Source organism: Ceratotherium simum, chromosome 2, assembly GCF_057802395.1.
Source record: "Ceratotherium simum simum isolate JZ-2026a chromosome 2, ASM5780239v1, whole genome shotgun sequence".
Taxonomy (NCBI): domain Eukaryota; kingdom Metazoa; phylum Chordata; class Mammalia; order Perissodactyla; family Rhinocerotidae; genus Ceratotherium; species Ceratotherium simum.
The window spans coordinates 54,575,850-54,602,401 of record NC_141901.1 but is presented as its reverse complement, the minus strand read 5'-3'; the positions used below and the strand labels follow the sequence as shown (position 1 = coordinate 54,602,401).

Sequence of the window (26,552 nt, the reverse complement as noted above, 5' to 3'; positions counted from 1 at the left end):
ATAATAATGAGAATATATATGTAGAATAGATTCTTAGAAGTGTCACTGGGTTATTCTAAAATATCAAATCTTGTGATATAGGTATGTACCTCAATAATTTGACCAAATCTTTGGTGGGCTGCCTTGTTATTGGCATCTTTCTCATGAAATTGGAATTCAGAAACAATATTTACTTTACTACTTTAGTAAGTTAATGTAAGGGAGTATTTCCAATTAATTCAAGTTTTACCTTGGGAAGTGGATTATGCTTGCATGTACAATCAACTGTCATAAATACTCAAAGACTCAGATTCTGAGATAAATACTCAGAAAAGGTAATAGTGCTGAACCATTATCCTATTTCAAATCCAGGATTATGTAATAACCTACTGTTTACACACTGACTTGTGTGCTGAGCATTTTATTTATATTCTTTTAATCTTCCGAGCAATCCAGTGAGGTTGGTACTAGTCTTCTCATTTAACTGTAGAGGAGATTGAAATTTAGAGAGGTTAAATGACTTGCCCAGGGTCCTAGAACTTGGCATTTAAAAACTCTATTCTTTTTTTTTTTTTGTGAGGAGATCAGCCCTGTGCTAACATCTGCCAATCCTCCTTTTTTTTTGCCGAGGAAGACTGGCCCTGGGCTAACATCCGTGCCCATCTTCCTCCACTTTATATGGGACGCCACCACAACATGGCTTGCCAGGCAGTGCATCGGTGCGCGCCTGGGACCCGAACCGGCGAACCCCGTGCCACTGGAGCAGAGTGCGCGCACTTAGCCGCTTGCGCCACCGGGCTGGCCCCCTAAAAACTCTATTCTTAAATGGAACTGTAGAATTCATATTTCCTTGTTGTTGTTGTAGTCCTCTAGTGAAGCAATATTTTCAATGATTAAGAACCCAAGGAAAGAAAATAGAAGAAAATAAAATATGCCTCTTATTCTTTTTTTTTTTTTTTTTAGATTTTATTTATTTATTTGCCCCCCAGGGCCCCAGTAGATAGTTGTATGTCATAGCTGCACATCCTTCTAGTTGCTGTATGTGGGACGCGGCCTCAGCATGGCCGGAGAAGCAGTGCGTCGGTGTGCGCCTGGGATCCGAACCCGGGCCGCCAGCAGCGGAGTGCACGCACTTAACCGCTAAGCCACGGGGCTGGCCCCATGCCTCTTATTCTTGAGATGGATGCTCCCATCTTCCTACCACCTCCAACTTTTTGGATTCATATAAAAAGTGTTGTACAGTGTATTATGAATAAATAGTGCAAATGAAGGATAGAAAATTTACTTTGGAATAGCATTATGCTTCATGCTGTAATAAAATCTTATTTATGCTAAAGATATTTACCCAATATCTGCAGCCATCGCTAGTTCAACCAAAAAGCAAAAATGCCTCTAGGAAGCATTTATTCATAAAGGAGCCTCTCAGACTCACACTCAGATCTCATTTACTCCTATTTCAGACAATTCTAACAGACACTGGGGTTTCCTAGCCTATGACAGTTGATTAGAAGCAACAAATTAGAAAAATGGCAGGTGACACTTTTATAGACAGGAAGGCTAACAGTTCCAAGAAGGGATAGCTTTTGGTGTAAAGCTGTTAGTGGTAAAGGAAAAGCAAACCTAAAAGCAGACAGAATTTTAAAAGTTGTTTTGGAATCCTTGTGTTTAGTATACTTCAAGAGTACTCAAGATCATCAGCATATTAAATCACAGTACTGTAATTGATCATAATGGTAATTCTGAGTATTATTTTTAAAAGTTGGGCTGGTGCCATGGCTTGGCGGTTAAGTGCACACGCTCTGCTGCTGGCGGCCCGGGTTCGGATCCCGGGCACACACCGATGCACCGCTTCTCCGGCCATGCTGAGGCCGCGTCCCACATACGGCAGCTAGAAGGATGTGCAGCTATGACGTACAACTGTCTACTGGGGCTTTGGGGGAAAAAAAAATAAATAAAAATAAATTATGCTAGATATACAGGAATTTCCATTCATAAAAGAAATGGCAATTTATGCTGGATAAATATGGGAAGCGTTGTCATACCCAAACTATTGGATATAGTGTGTTCTTATCTTTTAATTTTTGCAAAGGGCCCCTTTATCAGAGGTTTTGATATTGTTGGAATTCACCGTTTGGCCTATTAGTGCTGCAAATTCTCAAACACAAGATTGACAGTGTCTCAAAAGTGTATTTATGTGACCGGGTAGAAGAAAACCCCTGCATCTCTGTTGCTGCCGGACTTCTTTGCAGTTAGCTTGCAGAACTTGATTCTCCTCCTCAAACTGTTTTGATTGCTCTGTACATCCTATAAATTATTTACACCCTGATGGTACTAAACGACTGCATTAATGGCACCTCTAGCTCCACGTGATATCAAGAACTTTAATAATTCATCATTTATTACAGCTACATCCCTGTAGATTAGCATGAGTGGGAGCTAGTTTACAGTACTGAGATAAGGCCTCTCTGAGACCTTTACTCTCTAGTCATCATATCTGTAAATTCTCAGATATTAGTGGTGGTAAAAAATAAAGGAAAGATTATTGACTGTTAGAAAGCTAGGCTCTTTAGGTTATGTTTATCAAGCATTATATTACTTCAAGTTTTTAAGTACATTTTAGGGCTATTTCAAGGGGAAAATCTTTGAAAGACAGTTCTCTATTTCAGGACTCTTGCTTTTATAAAAAACCAGACAAACTAGCATTAGCTTATGCAAACTAAATGGAATTAATGATTGGCCACTGGGAAGAATTGTGAGAGACTTTACTTTAAAAAATTATCCAATTCTTAATCTAAGAGTTTTACACCCGATATTTGAAGTTGTCAAATTTCAGTCTTCAGCCTTTTTGAAGTACTTTAAAAAAAGAAATAGGAAAGGCATGCTAATGGAGAGCAAAAGTGTGTCTGTGCACTCCCATATGCACATGTAATATGATTAAATTCCAAAGTGAAATTTAGGTGTAAAAGAAAGTTAATTTACACATTTCCAGTGAAGGGGAATAGTAGAGTTGATGTTGAATTTATGTTTACAGATTTGGAGTGACTCCACCTCTGAGTACTATAAGTGTTGCTTTCAAAAAAGACAAAGATTACTAAAGTTGACAGTGTTTGTAACCCTAGCACTTAGCACAGTGCCTGACACATGGTTCAGTAAACGTTTATTGCATGAATACCTGATGATCAAGTCACTCCATATAATTCTAGTTAGACACATGGTATTTTGATAACTTAAACAGCTATTCTGATTTATACTAGTTGCTTTCTATGATAATACTGCTTTGGGAGTGTATTTCAGTTCACTGCTAGTGTTTTTTAATCCCATTCAATGTGAATTTGTGGCAGAAGGGTCCAGAGAGCCTCATTATATAGAGTTCTGGTCTATGAGGCATATGTTCTTAAGGCAGGATTATCCTGTAGAGAGGCTCCAAAGTCTTTCAGGTATTCTTTGGGTTTCATCAGAAAGCCTTAGAAGTTCTTCAGAGATACAGAGAAAATTACTCTTTCCAATAGACATACTGGATAGTTTTCACTGATGCTGAATACAAAGTGGTTTATAACATGTAAATTGAGTTTAATTTGCTTGCTTTAGACTTCTGTAATAGTAGTTTTCTTTAAAACTGATTATCTGGTCATCATTGACATCTATGAGAGAACTATAGGGGATGAGTACAGTCAGGAGTTACACTGCCAGGGAGATTAGGGCGTGGAAAGGTATTAAAGCACTGTTATGATGAACATGAAAGCCCTCAATCTGTAAAGGGAAAAAAAAATTAAATTTCAGCAAGCATGAGATGTAGAATTAAATCATACTATGCTGGGCTGCCACACAGATGATATTAGCTCTCTATTTGCCAGACCAGCCACCTTGGGGCAGAATATGGAATGTCAAACTTAAATTAGAACAGCTGAATTTCTCCTTCAGGTGAAACTCCACAATAAATAAACAAACATCTTTTTACTGGTAGGAAATTCTTTGTTTGTTGTTGAGTAGCAAGTGTGAATTGGACGAAAGTATCTGAAAACAAGACTTCTGTGTGAAGCAAATTCATATTTTTATCTCTTACATTTCCCAACACACCCCTTCATCATGAGTATCCTTGAGTTGATACCTGGTGCCAGATATCTTAGAATAAACGTTTTAGAACTGTTGTGGAAAAGTGATGGATTAATCTAGCTTTAGTTACGTTTTGGTGTAAATTAAGCTCCTAAATGAAGGTCGCTAGGTTTTACAGATGGACAGACCTGAATCTGACTGAGAACAAACTGTTCTCCTGTGATAGAGACATCGTTCAAACCTGCATGTATCTGTCAACTGCCTGTGGTGGCACAATGAGATAAAGTGATCTGTAATGTTGCTCTAGTGTGTCCCTATTGCTAGCCATATTGTAATTTATAATACATCTCTTGGGCAGACAGCTTGTATGGGCTGGATTCCACCTCAGCCTTGTAAAGATGCCAGGAAGCATCAAGGTGAATTGTTTAAGCCTATTTAAATATTTAGACTCATGACTAATTTCAGTGAAATCTCTGCTATATCTAATAAACTACTTGCTAGAAATGAGATGGAATTTCAAGTTTGTGGCTTCCTCACTTATTAGCTGTGTGACATTGGATTGACAAATTATTAATTTCTCTTTCTGTATCAGGAAAGTGAGGATTGTAAAAGTATTCTCCTCATAAGGTTGTTGCGTGGATTTAGGTAGTTAATAGTATAAAGTGCATAGAAGAGTGCCTGGCATTTAATAAATGTTAGCTGCCACCACTGCCATCATCACTATAATTTGGAATGTGATGAATTTCCCTTCCCTGAAGCTAGATTGCTTTTTTTAGGAAGACCACATCCCCATCAAGGATGTGGTCAACTCGAATTCTAATATAGAAGTTCACTATCTTGACTTGTGAAATCTGTCTTCAAGTTTATCTACAGCTAAAGTGTAATATAGGGTATTACAATATTATATAATATGTATTATGTAAAGTGGATATTACTTTATATTTTATTACTTTAAAAAGTGTATATTTCTTTTAAAAATATATGAAGTATATATAATACATTATAATAAAATATAATCACTAAAAGGGGTGAAGAAACTCTTTATAATACCGCTATGGAATGATCTATAAGATGTATTGTTAAGTGAAAAAAGCAAGGGGCAAAATAATGTGTAAATTTTTCTATCATTTCTGTAAAAATTTGCTAGACATGCATAAAATATCTGGCACACTGCACAAATAATGGTATATTTTTATTTGTTGCCACTGGGGAGAGAAATTGGATGGCTGGAGACAAGGATAGGAGACTTAGTATTGTATGTCCTTTTATACTTTTTGATTATTGAACTGTGTGAATGCATTTTATACTTTTTGATTATTGAACTATGTGAATGCATTCCCTAGTTAGTAAAAAGAACCTATAAAAATGAAAAAGTAAAATAGCTGTTTTGAAATCTAGATAAATTTTTATTTATCCGTTATAAACATTTCTTCTTTTTGTCTATACTACTCAAATTCACATTTGATAGGACTTCTAGTATTCTTATGTTAGTTTTTTTTTTTTTTTTTTGTGAGGAAGATCAGCCCTGAGCTAACATCTGCCAATCCTCCTCTTTTTGCTGAGGAAGACTGGCCCTGGGCTAACATCTGTGCCCATCTTCCTCCACTTTATATGGGATGCTGCCACAGCATGGCTTGACAAGCAGTGCGCGCCCGGGATCCCAGCCGGTGAACCCCGGGCCACTGCAGCGGAGCGCACAACCTTAACCAGTTGCGCCACCGGACTGGCCCCTTATGTCAGTATTCTTATGTTTAGTGTTCTTATGTTTTTTTCTTTACGTCCTCTTTCCAACACTAAGAATGATCTTTTGTCCTCTATTAGGGATTTGAGTCATAATCGGTTGTCTAACTGGAACATCAGCTTGGAATCTCAAACATTACAAGAAGTGTAAGTTATTTTTATTTATTTAAATTTACACTAAATTCCTTGAGGTGATTTGATGAGTTATGAATTAGAGGATGTTCAGTCTAGAAATGTTGTCAAAAAATTGGAGGGAAAAAATTTTTAATTAAAAGACATTGTTTATAAATGTAGACTGTTGTCTTTGGCTTTGTTACTGTCACAGACTCTGAATATTGTGCCATTGGGTTGGTGATTTCAAGTTGCGAGCTGTGTAGAAATACTATTCTACTTCCTTGGGACCAAAAGTAAAGATTTTTCCCCTCTTGAGAGTAAATATGTTTTGTTTGTTTTTTGCCAAACTTGCAGCCAGTGAAACTCTGCTGTGTAAACTTCTTTTATGTCTTGACTTGAGATGGAAGCATCATGTAGATTTATATGAAATACAATATTTTTGGTATCATCTGGAATGTGGTGGTTAATATAATTCAATTTTTCACCTCACTAAAGTTCTTCCTTTAATGCTGAGATGCATTATTATGTATTTTTTGGAGAGAATTTTCTAAAATATTATTATCAGTTATTGCATTGTGATGTTCCCAGAATCACAGCTGTCGAGGTATATAGGCCTGTTTGCCTTTACAGTAAACACCCCAGAACCCTCAGATTTATTTTTCTTTTTAATTTCTTGCTGACAGAAGTAACTTCTTTGTGCTCTCTTTGTCTCTGCATTCTCTCCTTTCCTGTCCCAAATTGGCTGCTTCTGATCTGCTGTGGACTGAATAAACAATTGACAAGCTTATTAGCTGAAAGAGTAGTCACTGAGGAAAGGCCCGAAAATGCTTCAGTGGGAAGTGCATGAGCTTTGTTCCATGGACTTTGTAACTTTGATTGGTTTCTTGGAGGCCTTTTACTTCTAGTTTCTTTTTCTGTATTCTAGATTGTTGAGATTGTTCAGTGATTGAAAACTAGGTTAATGAAATGTGATTGTATTAGATTTGCTACTAAACATTTGAGACAATCTGTTTAAAAAGCTGCTAGAATCAGATGGTGACATGTCATGTCATCTGTAGAATTAATCTTAGGTTTCATCTCTGGGTGGACAAGTTAATTTCATCTGTGGTCTCAAGCAACCCTTCCTGACTTTGAATAGCTTTAAAAAATGTGTGTGCGCGTGTGCATGCATGCACACGTTTTTAAAATTTATGTAATTATTTATTATAAATAAATATGCATATAATAAGAGATATGGATAGGTTAATTATTCCTTCTTTGTTTAAGAAGGACTCAAATTAGCTGTCATAAATGTAACTCTTCAAAGAACCTTTTGCTGGGATTAAAAATATTTAATGTGCAAAATATTTCCCAACCTTTCTAATTTTGATAACAATTGTAGATTTACACCATGGAAAAACATTTCTTATTAAAATCTCTGATTTCTGGGCTGGCCCTGTGGCTTAGAGGTTAAGTGCACGTGCTCCGCTGCTGACGACCCGGGTTCAGATGCCGGGCGTGCACCAACGCACTGCTTCTCCAGCCGTGCTGCGGCTGCATCCCACATACAGCAACTAGAAGGATGTGCAGCTATGACATACAACTATCTACTGGGGCTTAGGGGGATAATAAATAAATAAATAAAATTATAAAAAAAAAAATCTCTGATTTCTCAGTATAATGCATTTAGTCTAACTCATTCTGAATCATAGGCTTTTTTCAAATTTGACACCTATCCTAAAGAATATGTGCTAGCCAGAAACCAGAACTCAAGAGGTAACATTTCCCTCACTAAACTTTTACATCTGTTTTTCTCCCTGCCTAGGAAAATGAATTATAATGAGCTGACAGAAATCCCATATTTTGGAGAATCAACCTCTAATATTACTGTACTCTCATTGTAAGTAAATGAGATTTCAGATCTGTTACTTAAATTATAAATAGTACACTGTTTTTTTGTTTTTGTTGTAGGTACACTTATTGTTGATATTAATTATTTAACATCCTTGTGGGCTGGGGTAGATCACTGGCAATAGCTTCAATATAATTTTTGTTTTGTAGAGTCCATAATATAATCCCAGAAATAAATGCAGAGGCATTCCAGTTTTACTCTGCTCTCGAGAGTTTAGATCTCAGTTCAAATATAATATCAGAAATCAAGACATCTTCATTTCCTCGAATGCAGCTTAAATACCTGTAAGTAAAATAGAGTTTAAACTAGATTTACTTTAAAGTGCATGTTTATTATTCATTGACACTTCTCAGAAATGTCTGTTATTTATTGTGATTTTGATACGCTTATGTGAAACAAGCCTAGGGTCAGTTTTTTGGGTTGTTGCTGTTTTTCTCCCCTTAAAGAAAGAGTGCACTATTATCAGAAAATATTGTTAAGTATCCAGGGTAACTTCTGAAATTTAATTCTCAATTGTTTTTTTACTAACGGTTTTGTAAAAGGTAAATAGGATTGATTTGTTAAACAGCAGCTTACCCTTTATGATGATGATAACTAGCACCTGCTAGTGTTTTTACAGTTTACAAAGCATATTTGCACATAGCGTTTCAACCAAATGAAGTAGACATTATCCTTATTTTGTAGTTGAAGAAACAGAGCAGTTAAATGATTGTAAAGTTGTATACAGTTGCTCAGTGGTAGAGCTGGGGCCTATTAGTAGACTTTGGTCAGCTTTCTGGTGGTAGAATTTTCTGTTTTGCTCAATTTTTTTTTTATTACCTTGTTCGTTTTAGGAATTTGAGTAATAATAGGATAACCATCTTGGAGGCTGGTTGCTTCGATAATTTATCGAGTTCCTTATTAGTAGTAAAGTTAAACCGGAACAGAATTAGCATGATTCCACCCAAGATCTTCAAGCTACCTCACCTCCAGTTCTTGTGAGTAACTAAATAGACAGATTATAAGAAGATCGTTTTTTCTTATAGTGTCTTTTTCTATTTAATTATTGTTAGAGCAAATCAGCAAACCAATTTTCTGAGTGTAAAACTATTTTTGTTAAAGGGAACTTAAAAGAAACAGGATTAAAGTTGTGGAAGGTCTAACATTCCAAGGGCTTGACTCCTTAAGATCTTTGAAAATGCAGCGGAATGGAATTAGCAAACTTAAGGACGGAGCTTTTTTTGGCTTGGATAATATGGAAGAATTGTAAGTACTATGAACTAGAATTGGGGATTGTTGGGAAAGGAATCTGACTGGATCTTTTCAGTGCCAAACTGCTAGGATAGTTGCTTAATTATACCAAGGTACATTAGGTCTTTCTCCCTTCTCTGATGTGGAATAAGTGTACACAAAGCTCTGTTAGTTTTGTTATCTAACTGGTATTTTTATCATCATTCTTACAAACATTTTATTTAGAAAGTTAATATTCCCTTGATGTTTTGGCTGATGAAAATTATCAGAATTTGTCTAGAACAGGCATACTATACCTGTTGGTGTGTTGATTTTATAGATCTGATATTTTAGACAGTCTTACCTCCTTCTAGCAATAAATCGTAAGTAAGATATAAATATTTATTGAATAGAATTTGTTGGCTGATTTGGGTTGAACAAAGGTATATGCCTCTCTGAGCTAAACTTAATAAAGATTTTTGGAGTCTTCTTATTGCAGTGCCATGTTCTGAAACATATTTTCTCTTTTCTTGCCCTAATTCTGCAGAGATCTCGAGCATAATAACCTTACAGAAGTGAACAAGGGGTGGTTGTATGGCTTGCGAATGTTAGAACAGCTCTATGTGAGCCAGAATGCTGTTGAAAGAATCAGCCCTGATGCATGGGAGTTCTGCCAAAGACTATCTGAACTGTAAGTGTTGGATGGCATTTCAGTGGAGGCTGTGAGACTAAAGCAGATTGGGATAAACCATTCCCATGGCCAGTAATGAGATCTTATATCCCTCTTTACTAGAAGTTTATCGAAAGCTCTAAATTTATCATGTAAGTAGAATAAGAGTATGACAGCTGAACTAAAATACAATGAATTCCTTACCTTCCATGTTTTCTGTTTTCAGTGATTTGTCTTATAACCAGTTGACCCGCTTGGATGAATCTGCTTTTGTGGGTCTGAGCTTACTGGAGAGATTGAATTTAGGGGACAACAGAGTCACTCACATTGCTGATGGTGTATTTAGGTTTCTTTCCAATCTTCAGACACTGTAAGTACATTTGTCCTTTTATTTTTTTGCTAATTTTTTTAGAGTAGTAAAACAAATAATAAAACAACTAATCAATCTGCAAATTTATGTATGTTAATATTTTGCAGTTCTTTTATTCTGTGCCTCAGGACGAGACAGCTTTGTTTGTCTCTATCCCCAAACATATATCTTATTTATGTCTAGCTAGTTCAGTTTGTACTTAAATTCTGAGTTAATCAACCAAACAATAAAGCATCTCTTATTGTGCCAGTTCCTGTTGAATAAAACACAGTTGCTAGTGTTAAGAATGCACATTTTCTTGTTCCTCTGACCTTGAACTACCAGTATGGTACCAGCACTACTTTTCATTCAAAAGGATGCAGGATGTATAGAGGCAGCAGCTCTAGCAGGAGACCTGTTCACTGTTATTAATTTGCTACATGACTTTGGACAGAAACACTAATATTTATTAATGATCTGATATGTGCCAGCTGCTTTCAGAATACTGGGATATTATTGCCTTTTTCCATATCAGGAGGCTGAGGTTCAGAGAAATTAAAATGATTTGTTTAAAGTTACATAGCTTGACTATTAACAAACTTAAAAAGGAGATATTAACAACAACACAATAATAGTAGGGGATCTTAATATCCCACTTACACCAATGGATAGATCATCCAGATAAAAAGTCAGTAAAGAAACAGTGGACTTAAATGAAAAACTGGACGAGATGGACCTAGTAGACATATACAGAGCACTCCATCCAAAAACAGCTGATTACACATTCTTCTCAAGTCACATGGAACATTCTCAAGAATAGGCCATATGTTGGGAAACAAAGCAAACCTCAATAAATTTAAGAAGATTGAAATCATAACAAGCATCTTTTCAGACCATAATGCTATGAAACTGGAAATCAACTATGAAAAAAAAACTGGGAGAGTGACAGAGATTTGGAGATTAAACAACATGCTACTGAACAACCAATGGATCACTGATGAAATTAAAGGAGAAATAAAAAAATATCTGGAAACAAACGAAAATGAAAATATGCCATACCAGATCATATGGGATGCAGCAAAAGCGGTCCTGAGAGGGAAACTCATTGTGATACAAGCCCACCTTAACAAACAAGAAAAAACCCAAATGAGCAACCTTAAATAACACCTAACAGAACTAGAAAAAGAAGAACAAACAGAGCCCAAAGTCAGCAGAAGGAGAGAAATAATAAAAATCAGAGCAGAAATAAATGAAATTGAGACCAAAAAAACAGTAGAAAGGATTAAGGAAACAAAGAGTTGGTTCTTTGAGAAGATAAACAAAATTGACAAACCCTTAGCCAGACTTACTAAGAAAAAAGAGAAAAGGCTCAAATGAATAAAATTAGAAATGAAAGTGGAGAAATTACAATGGATACCATGGAAATACAAAAGATTGTAAGAGAATACTATGAGAAATTATATGCCAACAAATTGGACAATCTAGAAGAAATGGATAAATTCTTAGACTCATACAACCTCCCAAAACTGAACCAAGAAGAACTGGAGAATCTGAATAGACCAATTACAAGTAAAGAGATTGAAATAGTAATTAAAAATCTCCCAAAAAAATAAAAGTCCAGGACCAGATGGCTTCTGCGGTGAATTTTACCAAACATTCAAAGAAGATTTAATACCCATCCTTCTCAAACTATTCCAAAAAATAGAGGAGGATGGAACACTTCCTAACTCATTCTACGAGGCCAACATCGCCCTGATACCAAAGCCAGACAAAGACAATACAAAGAAGGAGAATTACAGGCCGATATCGCTGATGAACATAGATGCAAAAATCCTCAACAAAATATTGGCAAACTGAATACAGCAATACATTAAAAAGATCATACACATGACCAAGTGGGATTTATACCAGGGATGCAGGGATGGTTCAACATCTGCAAATCAATCAACGTGATATGCCACATCAACAAAACAAAGAATAGAAACCGCATGGTCATCTCAATAGATGCAGAGGAGGCATTTGACAAGATACAACACCAATTTATGATAAAAACTCTCAACAAAATGGGTATAGAAGGCAAGTACCTCAACATAATAAAGGCTGTTTATGGCAAACCCACAGCCAATGTCATACGCAACAGGGAAAGGCTGAAAGCCATTCCTCTGAGAACAGGAACGAGACAAGGCTGCCCACTCTCACCACTCTTATTCAACATAGTACTGGAGGTTTCGGCCAGAGCAATTAGGCAAGAAAAAGTAATAAAAGGAATCCAAATAGGCAATGAAGAAGCCAATTTGGGATCCAAATTGGAAAGGAAGAAGTGAAACTCCCACTATTTGCAGATGACATGATTTAATATATAGAAAACCCTAAAGAATCCATTGGAAAACTATTAGAAATAATCGACAACTATAGCAAAGTTGCAGGGTACAAAATCAATCTACAAAAGTCAGTTGCATTTCTCTATGCTAATAACGAGCTAACAGAAAGAGATCTCAAAAAGATAATACCATTTACAATTGCATCAAAAAGAATAAAATATCTAGGAATAAATCTTACCAAGGAGGTGCAAGACCTATACAATGAAAACTACAAGACATTATTGAAAGAAATCGATGATGACATAAAGAAATGGAAAGACATCCCATGCACATGGATTGGAAGAATAAACATGGTTAAAATGTCTGTATTACCCAAAGCAATCTCTAGATTCAACGCAATCCCAATCAGAATCCCAATGACATTCTTCACAGAAACAGAAAAAAGAATACTAAAATTCATATGGGGCAACAAAAGACCCCAAATAGCTAAAGCAATCCTAAGAAAAAAGAACAGAGCTGGAGGCATCACAATCCCTGACTTCAAAACATACTGCAAAGCAACAGTAATCAAAACAGCATGGCACTGGTACAAAAACAGACACACAGATCAATGGAACAGAATTGAAAGCCCAGAAATAAAACCACACATATACGGACAGCTAATTTTTGACAAAGGAGCTGAGAACATACAATGGAGAAAGGAAAGTCTCTTCAGTAAATGGTGTTGGGGAGACTAGGCAGCCACATGCAAAAGAATGAAGGTGGACCATCTGCTATCGCCATTCACAAAAATTAACTCAAAATAGATCAGAGACCTGAAACTATAAAACTTATGGAAGAAAATATAGGCAACACACTATTTGCATTTGTCATAAAGGAATCTTCAGATGCCATGCCTACCCAGACTAGGGAAACTAAAGAAAAGATAAGCAAGTGGGACTTTATCAGATTAAAGAGCTTCTGCAAGACAAATGAAACAAGAATCAAAATGAACAGACAACCCACCAGCTGGGAGAAAATATGTGCAAAACATATATCTGACAACGGGTTAATCTCCATAATATATAAAGAACTCATACAACTGAACAACAAGAAAACAACCCGGTCAAAAAATGGGCAGAGGAAATGAACAGGCACTTCTCCAAAGAAGATATACAGATGGCCAATAGGCACATGAAAAGATCTTCAACATCACTAATCATCAGGGAAATGCAAATCAAAACAACACTAAGATATCACCTCATGCCCGTTAGAATGGCTATAATCACCAAGACAAATAACAACAAATGTTGGGGAGGATGTGGAGAAACAGGAACCCTCATACACAGCTGGTGGGAATGCAAACTGGTGCAGCCTCTATGGAAAACAGTATGGAGATTCCTCAAAGAATTAAAAATAGAAATACCCTATGATCCAGCTATCCCACTACTGGGAATCTATCCAACGAACCTGAAATCAGCAATCCAAAGAGGCTTATGCACCCCTATGTTCATTGCGGCGTTATTCACTATATTCAAGAAGTGGAAGCAACCCAACTGTCCCTCGACTGATGATTGGTTCAAGAAGATGTGGTATATATATACAATGGAATACTACTCAGCCATAAACAAGACAAAATCGTCCCATTTGCAACAACATGGATGGACCTGGAGGGTATTATGTTAAGTGAAGTAAGCCAGAAAGAGAAAGACAAACACCGTATGATCTCACTCATATGTGGAATGTAAACCAGCACATGGATAGAGAAAACTGTAGTGTGGTTACCAGGGGCAGTGGGAGTAATGGGTGGGCACAAGGGGTGAAGGGAGACATGTATATGGTGATGGACTAACAAAAATGTACAACCCAAAATTTCACAATGTTATAAACTATTAAAACATCAATTAAAAAAAAGGTAAAAAAAAAAAAAAGTTACATAGCTTGTAAATGTCTGGGCCAGGATTAGAACCCAGGTCTGTTTGATACTAAGGCTCATGTGCTTTTTACCATACTGACAGATGAACAAAATCACTTAGCCTTTCCTGGGTGTCATTTTCTTTGTCTCTTTGTCCGGTGAAGGGTAGATGTAGGCTTAGATGGTTGCCAAAGGCAATTTCAACCTTAAAATTCTGTGGTTCTGTAAGTTGAGTGTTTTACCGTTTATGATCATGAAATATAATTGAATGAAGGGGTATTTTAATGAAATATAATAATCTCAAACATAGAGCAGAATAAGAGAAAAAGAGTAGTTAGTAGAATTTGTAGATGGTTAAGGTTCCTGAATAGGGGACTTTCTGGTCAGCAGGTTCAGAGTTGATAAATGATCTCAGAAAAGAGGTGGGCTCCCAACTTTGGGACCTAACCATCGGTGAGAAAGAAAGCGCGATAATTTTTTGAAGGTGTGTTCACAAATGTGTATTTGATTTTTTTTTTTTTTTAACTTAATGAAGTAGTCTTCCTTCAGATTTGGCCTTAAAAATTGAAAGTGATTTCCTTTTTCTTTTTTCTCTTATCAGAGGTGAAATTAGATCAGTGCAAACTCAGGAACTTACATCAGATGCAGCTGCAGCCTTTTGGCAAGTCAAGGGATGGCAAACAGGTTCTTTCAGTTTACCACTGATTATTACTTTTAATATTGAAGTTTAGGAAAGTATTGCAGTAGTAAGTGATCGTCTAACGCCACAGAGATAGTTAAGCAAGAATTAGGATCAGATCTGAGAAATTCTGGCTTTAGCCCAATGCTCTTGCCAGAGTAGATACACTTCTTACTCACTTGGGTGGGCGAGTTCTATTTATGTTGTGCTGTGGGAGAGGGGGAAGTCCTGAAGAGTTGAGCCATCAGTTGTTTCCATGTTTATTCCTTAGTAAAATAAAATGAGTTTTATTAGCTTTTTATTTCAAGTAAAGGTATAGCTGAATGGGAAGAGTGATCTCCTATCTCCTTACTGTTATTTCTTTTTTTTAATGATAGGCTATATTTAAAATAATTACATACTAAAAGATGTCTACAAAATGATGGGAACTTGGCTATAAAATTTTAACACAAGCAATATTAGGGCATAATAATACCTTATCTAAATGAATATGTTTAAAATTTTTTTTTATTGAGGCAACATTGGTTTATAACATTATATAAATTTCACTTGTACATCATTATGTTTCGACTTCTGTGTAGACTACATTGTGTTCACCACTGAAAGTCTAGTTGCTGTTCATCACGGTACAATTGTGCCCTTTTACCCCTTTCACCCTCCCCCACCCCTAACTGGTGTTTCTTATGTCAGGACATGGTGTGGTGCAGTTGCATTTCCTGTGAGAATGGAACGGTGGATTTTAAAAGATCCATACTTTTCCTTTTAAAGAAAACAGAATGATCGCTCTAGCACATAGATATATTATTTTTGCTTCCCAGGGGGCACGTTTAATTGCTGTCGAGCTGTGAAGCTCTGTATTGACATTACTCTTTGTCAGCCATTTTAGATTTAAGAGCCTAGGGGAAGGCTTGGGTCACCCAGAAATCCCATTAGGCTGAAATCAGATTTGTAAGCCATATCCCCTGCATCTTGAAATCCTCTTGTTTTTTTTAGGACGCTGACTATAATTTTTAATATGCTAACACAGTTAGGGGCTATTAGCTAGGAAGATTAATACTCTTAACAGGTTTCTTAATTTATCAGGGCCAGCTTAATTCTTAGCTCATGAGAATCCATTCTTACGTGCTTATTGCAGATATTCTTTAAAAAGGAGAGTTGTTTTCACATACATAACTGTTAAAATAAGGATCACAATTAGCATGTGCACCTTCACATTGTCATGCCAAGATGATGCCCAGGATGTAATGGTCATGTTGACTATCATAACCTGTCTTTCTCTGACGTTTTTGTAGAAACTTAAGAAACAATGAAATTTCATGGGCCATAGAAGATGCTAGTGAAGTCTTTGCTGGACTCACAAGACTCAATAAATTGTATGTATTTATAGTATTTATGTGTGTCTACATAGTTATATTTTCAAGAACCGATTATAAATGTGATTGAATTATGTCCATTTGCTATGGCTAGCAAGTCTGAGCCTTCTGACTCATCCACTAAAGGAAGAAGCTTTGTTGTTTATTAAGTTGTTTGCTTTTTGCAGTTTTTTAAGTTTCTTTTTTGTGGTGGGACACTTTCTGTTGAAAGAACATTCCTATGGGCACTTACAGAGAAATTATTTATGGAACTAGAATTTCTACTCAAGTAAAAGAAGTGCGCTGAGAAACCAGAGTTGAACCAGTAATCTGTCTAATCCTATGAGATTTATGAGTAATTTATTTAGCAAGAGAGGATTGTCTCTAGTAAGATTTTAGATCTTCTCCCATGAGAATTTCTACAAATCTTCACACTTATCTGAGTTTCTTTGACCTGATGACTTTTTGCTGAGAAGGGAGAAACTGCGAATATAATCCAATTTCTCACATGAAAACTACCAGTGTATCACTGAGCTCCAACATCTTAATAGAAGCCTTCATTCTCTACTGTGCATTGGTTAATAATAAATGTTTGCAACTTTCTTAAAAATGCATGTTAAGCTTATTTTCACCTTTTGTAGGTAAATGTTTAATTTCATGAATTTAATTTTATTTAGTGGAGAGCTTTGTTAGAAAGGTCTGTTTGTATTTCAGAATCTTACAAGGAAATCAGATTAAGTCAATTACAAAGAAAGCATTCATTGGTCTTGAATCCCTTGAGCATCTGTAAGTATTTTGCATCCATTTTGCTCAGTATATAAATAATCTTTGCTATTAGCAAAGGTTTTCATGACCATTTAAAGTGTTTATATAACTTAATTGTAGACATGGTGACTGGTAATGTTTCATTTCTCTTCATGTTTCATTTCTCTTCATTTCAGAGATTTGAACAGCAATGCTATAATGTCTATCCAAGAAAATGCTTTTTCTCAGACTCGCTTGAAAGAACTGTACGTAACTTTGTCTTTTTTGTCACCAATTAGATTATTATTCATGCTTGTTGTGCTGTGATGAATATGACCCAAATGTTTCCAAAAGCATACAGTTCATTTAAGGGGTCACTAAAAGAAAACACTGATTTTTCAGATATGTTTTATAAGCCTATTATAGAGCACAAATAATTTTTCAGTGGTTCTAAGTTTAAGTTGCAGTACACATTACCACATGGCTGAAGTGTTTTCATTCTTGATGAAATAATTTGGAAATAATTATATCCTCTTCACAACAAAGATGTGTCTGCTCCATTATATGTAGTAAGCTTTTCCGGGAAAAATTTAAACCTCAAAAATTTAAAGGAAAGTACAGTGAACATCCATGTACCCTTTACCTAGATTCCCTAATTGTTAACTTTTTGCAAAATTTGTTATCTGTTTTTCTCCCTCCCTCCGTCCTTCCTTTCTTTCCTCCCTCTCTCTCTCTCTCTGTCTCTCTCCACACACACATATACAAACACACACACATTATTATTTTGCGTAGCCATTTGAACGTAAATTGCAGACATCATGACACTTCTCCCCTAAATATCTCAATGTGTGTTTCCTAAGAACAAGGACATTTTCCTGCGTAACCACAACACTATTATCATACCCAATGAAATTAACATTGATCAAATAATATTATCTAATATGTAGCCCATACTCAAAATTCTCCAGTGTCAAAAAATGTCGTTGGCAGATATTTTTTTCCAATCAAGAATCACACTTGCATTTGGTTGTAATGGCTCTCTTTAGTCTCCTTTAAAATAGGGCCCTTGTGCTTGTTCCCCTCATCCGTTTTTTTAGTGTCTTGCATGACACTGACATATTTGAGGAATTGACGCTGACAGTCTGAATTTGTTTTCTCGTGGTTAGATTCAGGTTAAACATTTTTTGGCAAGAAAAATGCATAGGTGTGTAGCAAGCTTTTAATGCTGAAGAAACTTAGAATGAAAAGTGAAGGGTCCTTCTTTTCCTTTTTGTTGCTGCAGGATTCTGAACACAAGCAGTTTGCTCTGTGACTGCCATTTGAAGTGGTTGCTTCAATGGCTGGTTGATAATAACTTTCAACATTCTGTGAATGTAAGCTGTGCACACCCTGAATGGCTAGCAGGGCAAAGCATCCTGAATGTGGATCTGAAAGATTTTGTCTGTGGTTTGTATTTTTGTTTTAAAATTTTGTATATTACACAGTTACTATCTTAACAAGAAAATTCAAAAATAAAAAAAAATTAAACCAGAATGCTTTCCCACTAGCATATCTATTTCTGCTTCTCTCTGTTTTTCTCCAGCATTTTTATATTGTTGTAATTGTAGGTTAAATTTTATATTCTTTGACTTAATATATCATAAGCAATTTTTTTCCTCTGTGTGTTCTTAAATGATTATTTTTAATGTCAGTATAATAACATCTTTATGAATGTAGGCCTTTCTCTTTTAGGGGGTATTGTTCACCTTAGAATAAATATCCAGTAGTAAGATTCCTGAATCAAAAAGTATGAATTTTTTTTTACATGAATTCATTCAGAAGTATGAATTTTTTTTTTTAGTGGGTCTTGAAAAGTGCTACCAGATATTTTCTAAAAAGATAGCACTAGTTTATGTTGTCACCAGCAGTGTATGAATGTACCAATTTCATGTGGTTTCTATTTTTGATGCAGTTTCTTAAAGTGGCAGGGGTTTGGAGTTTTTTGGAGGGAGAAGGGGACAAACATAGACAAGTTGTCTTGATTCTAGCATTTACTTATAATTTCAAGTATACGTCTATATAGTTCTTTCTCAACTTGGAAATTTTTCCTTTATACTTAAAATTCCTTTAAAGTAGGATAACTGATTCTTAGCTTTACACAGTGGAACTTTTAGATCAGTGGGTCTGTGTTGCGTATCACTGGTATCTCTGATCATTTAGATAGCCATATACTGCCAGATCTGTTTCCACAGTCTACGTAAAGTTGCTTAGGACACTTGGAAGTTCAGGCTCACAAAATACTTGTACTGTTTTTACACATTTTAGAGAAGAAAACAAAGAATCTAACAACACTTAAATTCTGCTTACATTGCCACCGATTCCATTCTGACTTTACTTAGTTTTAAATGTAAACATACTATATATTTTATCCTCTTTTTTCACTTATCACTTGTATGGCACAGGGAAATATTATCCAGTGAAGATACTGGTTAAGAATTCATATACTTGGGGCCGGCCCGGTGGGGACGTAGTTAAGTTCACATGCTCTGCTTCGGTGGCCTGGGGTTTGTGGGTTCGGATCCCCAGCATGGACCTACATACCACTCATCAAGCCATGCTGTGGCAGTGTTGCACATACAAAATAGAGGAAGAAGGGCACCGATGTTAATTCAGGGCCAATCTTCCTCAGCAAAAAGAGGAAAATTGAGGGGCTGGCCCAGTGGCGCAGTGGTTAAGTGTGCGCGCTCCGCTTCGGTGGCCCAGGGTTTACAGGTTCGGATCCCGGATGCACTGCTTGTCGAGCCATGCTGTGGCGGCGTCCCATATAAAGTCGAGGAAGAATCTTCCTTAGGAAAAAGGAGGAGGATTGGCAACAGATGTTAGCTCTGGGCCGATCTTCCTCACAAAAAAAAAAAAAATCTGGAAAAAGAGGAGGATTGGCAACAAATGTTAGCTCAGGGCCAGTCTTCCTGAAAAAAAAAAAAAAAAGAATTAATATACCTACTTCTCCGAATCAGTCCAATAATATATTATTTATAAATCTGTAATTTATGAGCAATCCTAAGCCAATCTTTAGTTAGATATTTGACATGTTTGGAATTTTTCACTATTTTAGGTGAAAGTTATGTGCATACAAAGTACTTTCAAATAATATGTTTTATTAATAGGTATTCCCTATAAAATATAGTAAGTTCATAATCCCCATTTTCTATATTGGCACAGAAAGGATAATGGGTATTATATGCATGTTTCTATATGTAACACACACACACACACACGGACACACACGGGTAGAACTTGTCTTGATTCTGATATAGGTTTCTCTTTCTTCCCAGTAGCTGGTAATGCTTCAGAAGTGCGTTCTAAGAGCCAGTGACAGTAAAGGATAGTGGAAAGAGTGTTAAACCATGAAGGCTGAAAACTTGGGTTCCAGTCCAGGTTCAGCAGCTGACTTAGATGTCTTTGAGCAAGTCATTTGACCTTCTGGGCCTCGTTTTCCTCAACTTTAAACAAGGGAGTTAGATTCTAGCTCTGTAGACTCTATCAATCATAATATGCCGTTTTGTAAACAGAAAACACAATTTTACATGATTTTTTTAAAAATTGAATCTATAGAAGCAAAAATAAGTAACTGACTTTGCTCTTGCCCCATTTTTTCCGCTTAGATGATTTTCTCAAGCCACAGATAAGAAGACATCCTGAAACCACAGTTGCTCTAAGAGGCATGAATGTGACTCTGACGTGCACTGCAATGAGCAGCAGTGATTCAGCCATGTCTACTGTATGGCGCAAAGACAGTGAAATCTTGTATGATGCTGATATTGAGAATTTTGTTCGATATCAGCAGCAAGCTGGAGAAGCTCTGGAATATACTAGTGTCTTACATCTTTTCAATGTGAATTTCACAGATGAAGGAAAATATCAGTGCATTGTTAGTAATCACTTTGGTTCTAATTATTCTCATAAAGCCAAACTGATTGTGAATGGTAAGGAATTATGCTTCCTGACGGTTTTGTAGTTATAAGGATTTTTCACATTCAATTTTTGAACCACTTGACCAAGAAAATTAGGCTAAACCTGATGTTTGAGGGAGGATCTTACTATTTTGTCTTTAAGAAGGTGATAATATATTGATTGGATTGCCAGTTAGCCTGCTTACTGTCTCTATAATTGGTCTTTGGTCGAGGGGTAAAAGTGAATTCCATGGCTCCAGGAGATAAGCTACTTGCACTGTTGTTTATGCTTTTTGAAATAATTCTTTTGAAATTCTTCATTTTCTTTCCAGAACCATAATTCTGTTTTGAAAACTATGAAATTTATTCCTGACACTGTTCATAGGGCCTTCCAGTAACTGGGAGTTCTTAGGACATTTCTGGGTCCAGTGATCATTGTTATCTTCTTTTTTTTTTTTTTAATTTAATTAATTTATTTATTTTCCCCCAAGGCCCCAGTAGATAGTTGTATGTCATAGCTGCACATCCTTCTAGTTGCTGTATGTGGGACGCGGCCTCAGCATGGCTGGACAAGCGGTGCGTCAGTGCGTGCCCGGGATCTGAACCCGGGCTGCCAGCAGCGGAGCACGCGCACTTAACCGCTAAGCCACGGGGCCGGCCCATGTTATCTTCTAAATGTAGTCACACAGAATCACAGAATCATTTTTGAAATTAATGCTCTTCTTCACTGTCGCTGTAAAAAAAAAAAAACTTCTTCAAAACAGCTTGATTTATCACGTGTCAGATTGAATAACTACACCATTTTAGGCTTTGTGCAGCTGAGAGATGTACTTGTATCTTATTTCTGTGTTGTTTTATGAGGTTTTTGAAGGCATAAATTTTTTTTATCATGCAGTTGCCGTGACAGCTTTGTAGATGTTAGTTTGGGAAGCACCGTTTAGTCTCTTAAGTGAGGGAGTCATAGTAAATAACAGGTTCTAAAATATGGAGTTCAGAAAGGTTTGTGGGTTTTTGCTTTCTCTGTCCCCATCAGGGAGATCAGGTAGGTGTGTTATGCCATCCTAGAAGACTTAGTCATCACTGTACTCAAAATACTTTGAGGTTCTGGGAGAAAAGATGGCCTCTGAAGTTGTATTGACTATCAATCCAGAGAGCATATCTTCTCAAAGAAATAGAGCATTACAGTTGGTATTTTGCCTAACAGATTCTCCTGTGTATGTATATGTGTGTGTGTGTGTGTGTGTGTATGTATATATTTTTTTCCCCCACCCACTTTTTCTTGGTTATCTTTCTTGGAACAGAGATGCCATCTTTTCTGAAAACTCCAATGGATCTAACTATTCGCACTGGTGCCATGGCCAGATTAGAATGTGCTGCAGAGGGGCACCCTGCACCTCAGATTTCCTGGCAGAAGGATGGTGGTACTGACTTCCCTGCAGCTCGAGAAAGACGCATGCATGTCATGCCCGAGGATGATGTATTCTTCATTGCAAATGTGAAAATAGAAGACATGGGAATCTATAGCTGCATGGCACAAAATATAGCAGGAGGCCTCTCAGCAAATGCCTCCCTAACAGTGTTAGGTACGTTTACTGCTCTATGGGAGCCTTTTTATTAGGGATCTACTCTTGGTCTTACTGGCAAGAAAAGTCTAAGTTTGAGATTTCAGTTGTGATCCTTATATCTTTGTCACCTTATTTTTTTTTTTTTTTTAATACTCTTTAAATCTGATTTTTATTTATTTATTTATTTTTTCCCCCAAAGCCCCAGTAGATAGCTGCATGTCATAGTTGCACATTCTTCTAGTTGCTGTATGTGGGACTCGGTCTCAGCATGGCCGGAGAAGCGGTGCATCGGTGCGAACCCGGGATCCGAACCCGGGCCGCCAGCAGCGGAGCGCGTGCACTTAACCACTAAGCCATGGGGCCGGCCCCTTTGTCACCTTATTTTGCCAATTTATATGGGCTTATATCAGCCTTGGATATTAGTGGATCAGATAACTGAAATCTGGGGAAATACTGAGGGCAGAATTAGAGATCTTTATTGCATGAATTGAAAATTCAAATCCCTTTATCACTTTATTCTGACATGTCTCCCTCTGTAAGGTTTCTGCTTCATATATTTGCTTTTTCTGCTATTCACTAGTGAGTTTGCAGCTGTTTTATACTGCTTCACGTACTGTTTCACAGAGAACTTGAAACAATTTAACTGTTTTTCCCCATAGTTCATTTAAAAAAAAAAAAAAATTTAGTACAAAAAATGACCTGTCTTCTGGTTAGATTTCCTGTTTCTCTTCTAGCGTGCTCATCTTAATCCTCTGCTCTGGTAAAATGTCTTTTCTCTAAGGATTTCTCCTGACAAGGCTGTATTTTTCTTATGAGAATACTTTTCTTCATGGAACTCAAATCCAAGGCAAATTCTGCTTTCTAGTTCTCTGTTCTAGATGTTATGGTTTTTTAAAAGTTTGTTGATTTGTGTTATTTACTTGTGTAATCAGAAAAATAAGTTTAATGTTTTAAGAATTTAAGATGTACAGAAAATTAGAAAACAGGAGGGAAAGTCACTCAAACACTATGAAAGATTTTGGCATATTCTGGACGTTTTTTACACTCATTTTTATGTAGTTATATATACCTACTTTTTTCTACTTAATGCTGTATCAGAAGGGTTATCCTGTCATTGTCTTCATAAAATGTCATGTAACTGTACTGTAATTTACTTAATCATTTTCCTGCTAGATTTTTAGATTATTTTTCCTTTATTTTATGAAATTACAACTAATTTCATAATAACCGTCTTCGTGTATAAATCTTTGAACTCCTTGCTTAGGATAGCTTGTCCAAGGTGGAATTACTGAGATAAGATTTAGATTTTTTGAGGCTTTTGCTTTTCTAAAACGTTAACTTCTAATCCTCCCATGAGTATATGAAAGAGCTTATTCCATCATAACCTCATTAGTCTAATTAGGTAGGATTTAAGGAATAAAATTGCTTAATATGATTTTTTATACATCTTTCTGTTAGAGACACCCTCATTTATTAGACCCCTGGAGGACAAGACAGTAAGCCGAGGTGAAACTGCAGTGTTACAATGCATAGCTGGAGGGAGTCCTGCCCCTCGCCTCAATTGGACCAAAGATGATGGACCACTGCTGGTGACAGAACGACATTTCTTTGCTGCAGCCAACCAGCTTCTCATTATTGTAGATGCTGGGCTAGAAGATGCTGGGAAATATACCTGCATTATGTCTAACACCCTTGGAACAGAACGTGGTCACATTTACCTAAATGTCATTTCATCTCCCAATTGTGACTCTTCCCAGAGTAGCATTGGGCATGAAGATGATGGCTGGACAACAGTTGGCATTGTCATCATTGTTGTGGTCTGTTGTGTTGTGGGCACCTCTTTGATCTGGGTTATTGTTATTTACCACATGAGAAGGAAAAATGAAGATTATAGTATCACAAACACAGGTGAGTGGTACCCAGTTAACACCTGTGGCTTGTACTTGAGTCAGGACTGTAGTATAGGATTTATTGTAAGATATAAAAAAACTAAGGAACTTTGATATGTGTGAACATTATGTGTGGTAGAAGGAAGAGTTTTTCTGTTAAAATGTCCTACTCCCTTGATAAAATGGAACCTCTCTGATGAATAATTTTAAGAGTTTGTAGACCCTCCCCCAAAACTTTGCTCTTATAAACACATTACAGGTGCACCTTTTCTCATTAATGCCTAAGGCTCATTTCCATCATAATTTCCCTATAGGCAAGAGTGGAGCCATAATGAGTGAGATCAGTCTTTCACGCCCCTCACCCTGAAATCCTGCGAGGGAAGAGGTCCAGCCAGATAGATTGTGAAAGTGTGCCTATGGATAAGATTTCAGACTTCAGGTTTTGCTTCTTTGGGTAATATTTTTTAAATGAAGCTTTGAGAAGAATTCTAGTGAGAAATAATTTTAGGGGAAAATTCTGAGAGCCGTTGAGTTCCTAGGTACATAACATTTTCCTGGCCAATAGTATCCAAGTGGAACACGTTTGCAAAATAGTCTTCTGAATGTTGGCTTAAATTACCTAATTTTATTTGAGAGTTATAGATGTCTCTTTTACAGAGGAGCTTAATCTGCCTGCAGACATTCCCAGCTACTTGTCATCCCAAGGAACACTGTCTGAGCCACAGGAAGGCTACAGCAACTCGGAGGCAGGCAGTCATCAGCAACTTATGCCTCCTGCCAATGGATATTTACACAAAGGCATTGATGGTAATAACTCTTGTATATGCTCACAATTTCAGCCTACCCTATTGAGTTTATTTTTCAGTGTATAGTTTTCCCCATTAACCTGAAGCAATATTTTAAAGTAAGATACTCAGTGAAAAATTTGGCCCCCTGCAAAATAGGATGAAAATTGGCCAAAGTCTTAATAGAGATGAAAATCGTCTGTCAGAAAGGAGAAACACATCCTTAAACAAGGGATTGGAGTACATAGCAGAGGCTCCCAAACAAAAATATTCTTATACGAAGGAGATGCCCAGAAACTTTTTTCAGGTGTTTTTTATCCTTTTCAGGCATGAATACCCTTCAGACCATATCCAGGGGAGGTTTGTTTCTCCTGCTGACAGGTAGATATTCACTAAAGTTTAAAGGGCAATGATGATTCTCAGCATATATTGGAGAACATCAGAGAGAGATAAAATGTTCCCTAAGTAAAGGAACCCTACTTCTCAACACTACTTCTCTTCCCTACTCCATCCTTCCCACAGGGAGTGACAGAACACAGGGAGGTAAATTAAGGCATAGAAGAATTGGATTTGATTCCTAGTTCCTCTTCCAGCTGTGTGACCACGAACAAGTTACTTAAGATCTGAGCTTTAATTTCCTCATTTTTAAAACAAAGAAACAGTACTTTATAAAGCACTCCTCTCATGATTCTCATAGATCCTTTCAAAAAAATCTTTGTAGTACATCAAGTACCGTACAAAGGAATCTCTACAGAGATTTTTTTAGGCTGAGTGTCAAGAGAACTTCTCTATTTAGTTGATAAATTGGATTTTATTTTGCCTTTCCATGGAAAAGAGGGTATTTGTGACTTTTTAAAGAATACTCAAAAGCCTCTATTCTTAGAAATTTGTGGGAAATAACGGTGCTTTCTGGGTTAAACTAAGTTACTTCTAGGTCTTTTCCAGTTCTAACATTATTTTGCTTGATCATAAATAACTCGCTCACTCTATTTCTCACGCTTTTTCCTCTCTTTCAGTTTTCAAAGTACATAACAGTCCAGGGAGCTCATTATTAAACCTTTCCTTCTGCCAAACACACATTTGTCAGACAGGACTCTTGACCACCAGAGTCTTTCTCTAGGGGTACTTTTAGTAATTGATGTTGCTTAACCTCTTGACTCTGGAAAGTAATATGGGCTTTTGTGAAGTGAAGTCATCATAACTCCTTGTTCTCTGCTTGTTTACTTAAGCCAAACATGTGTCTTATAGCATAGTGCCAGCCTTATCTTGGCTCCCTTGATTTGAGCATGACCTTATCCAGGTTGGACAGAGATGGTTTAATGTAGTGTTCAAGAGCATGGGCTCTGGAGCCATTGTCTGGGCGTGAGATCAAATTTCAGCTCTCCA

The 26,552-nt window shown here is 36.7% G+C and overlaps 1 protein-coding gene across 9 annotated transcripts in view; it reads left to right on the top strand.

Moving 5' to 3' along the window:
- Nucleotides 1–26,552, top strand: part of LRIG2 (leucine rich repeats and immunoglobulin like domains 2) — a 61,814-nt gene that overhangs the window by 27,277 nt on the left and 7,985 nt on the right. For 4 of the 9 annotated variants that reach the window (XM_087445352.1, XM_087445376.1, XM_087445367.1 and 1 more), the window contains 14 exons: nt 7,691–7,765; nt 7,927–8,061; nt 8,611–8,754; nt 8,879–9,022; nt 9,534–9,677; nt 9,883–10,026; nt 16,192–16,272; nt 16,966–17,037; nt 17,193–17,261; nt 18,278–18,441; nt 20,640–20,960; nt 22,229–22,510; nt 23,951–24,400; nt 25,039–25,188. In XM_087445352.1, coding sequence (XP_087301478.1) covers nt 7,691–7,765; nt 7,927–8,061; nt 8,611–8,754; nt 8,879–9,022; nt 9,534–9,677; nt 9,883–10,026; nt 16,192–16,272; nt 16,966–17,037; nt 17,193–17,261; nt 18,278–18,441; nt 20,640–20,960; nt 22,229–22,510; nt 23,951–24,400; nt 25,039–25,188 — 2,375 coding nt within the window. Of the gene's footprint in view, nt 1–5,853; nt 5,920–7,690; nt 7,766–7,926; nt 8,062–8,610; nt 8,755–8,878; nt 9,023–9,533; nt 9,678–9,882; nt 10,027–16,191; nt 16,273–16,965; nt 17,038–17,192; nt 17,262–18,277; nt 18,442–20,639; nt 20,961–22,228; nt 22,511–23,950; nt 24,401–25,038; nt 25,189–26,552 lie in introns of all 9 variants that reach the window. The other 5 variants (XM_004420655.3, XM_014780013.2, XM_087445358.1 and 2 more) reach the window with 3 other exon arrangements.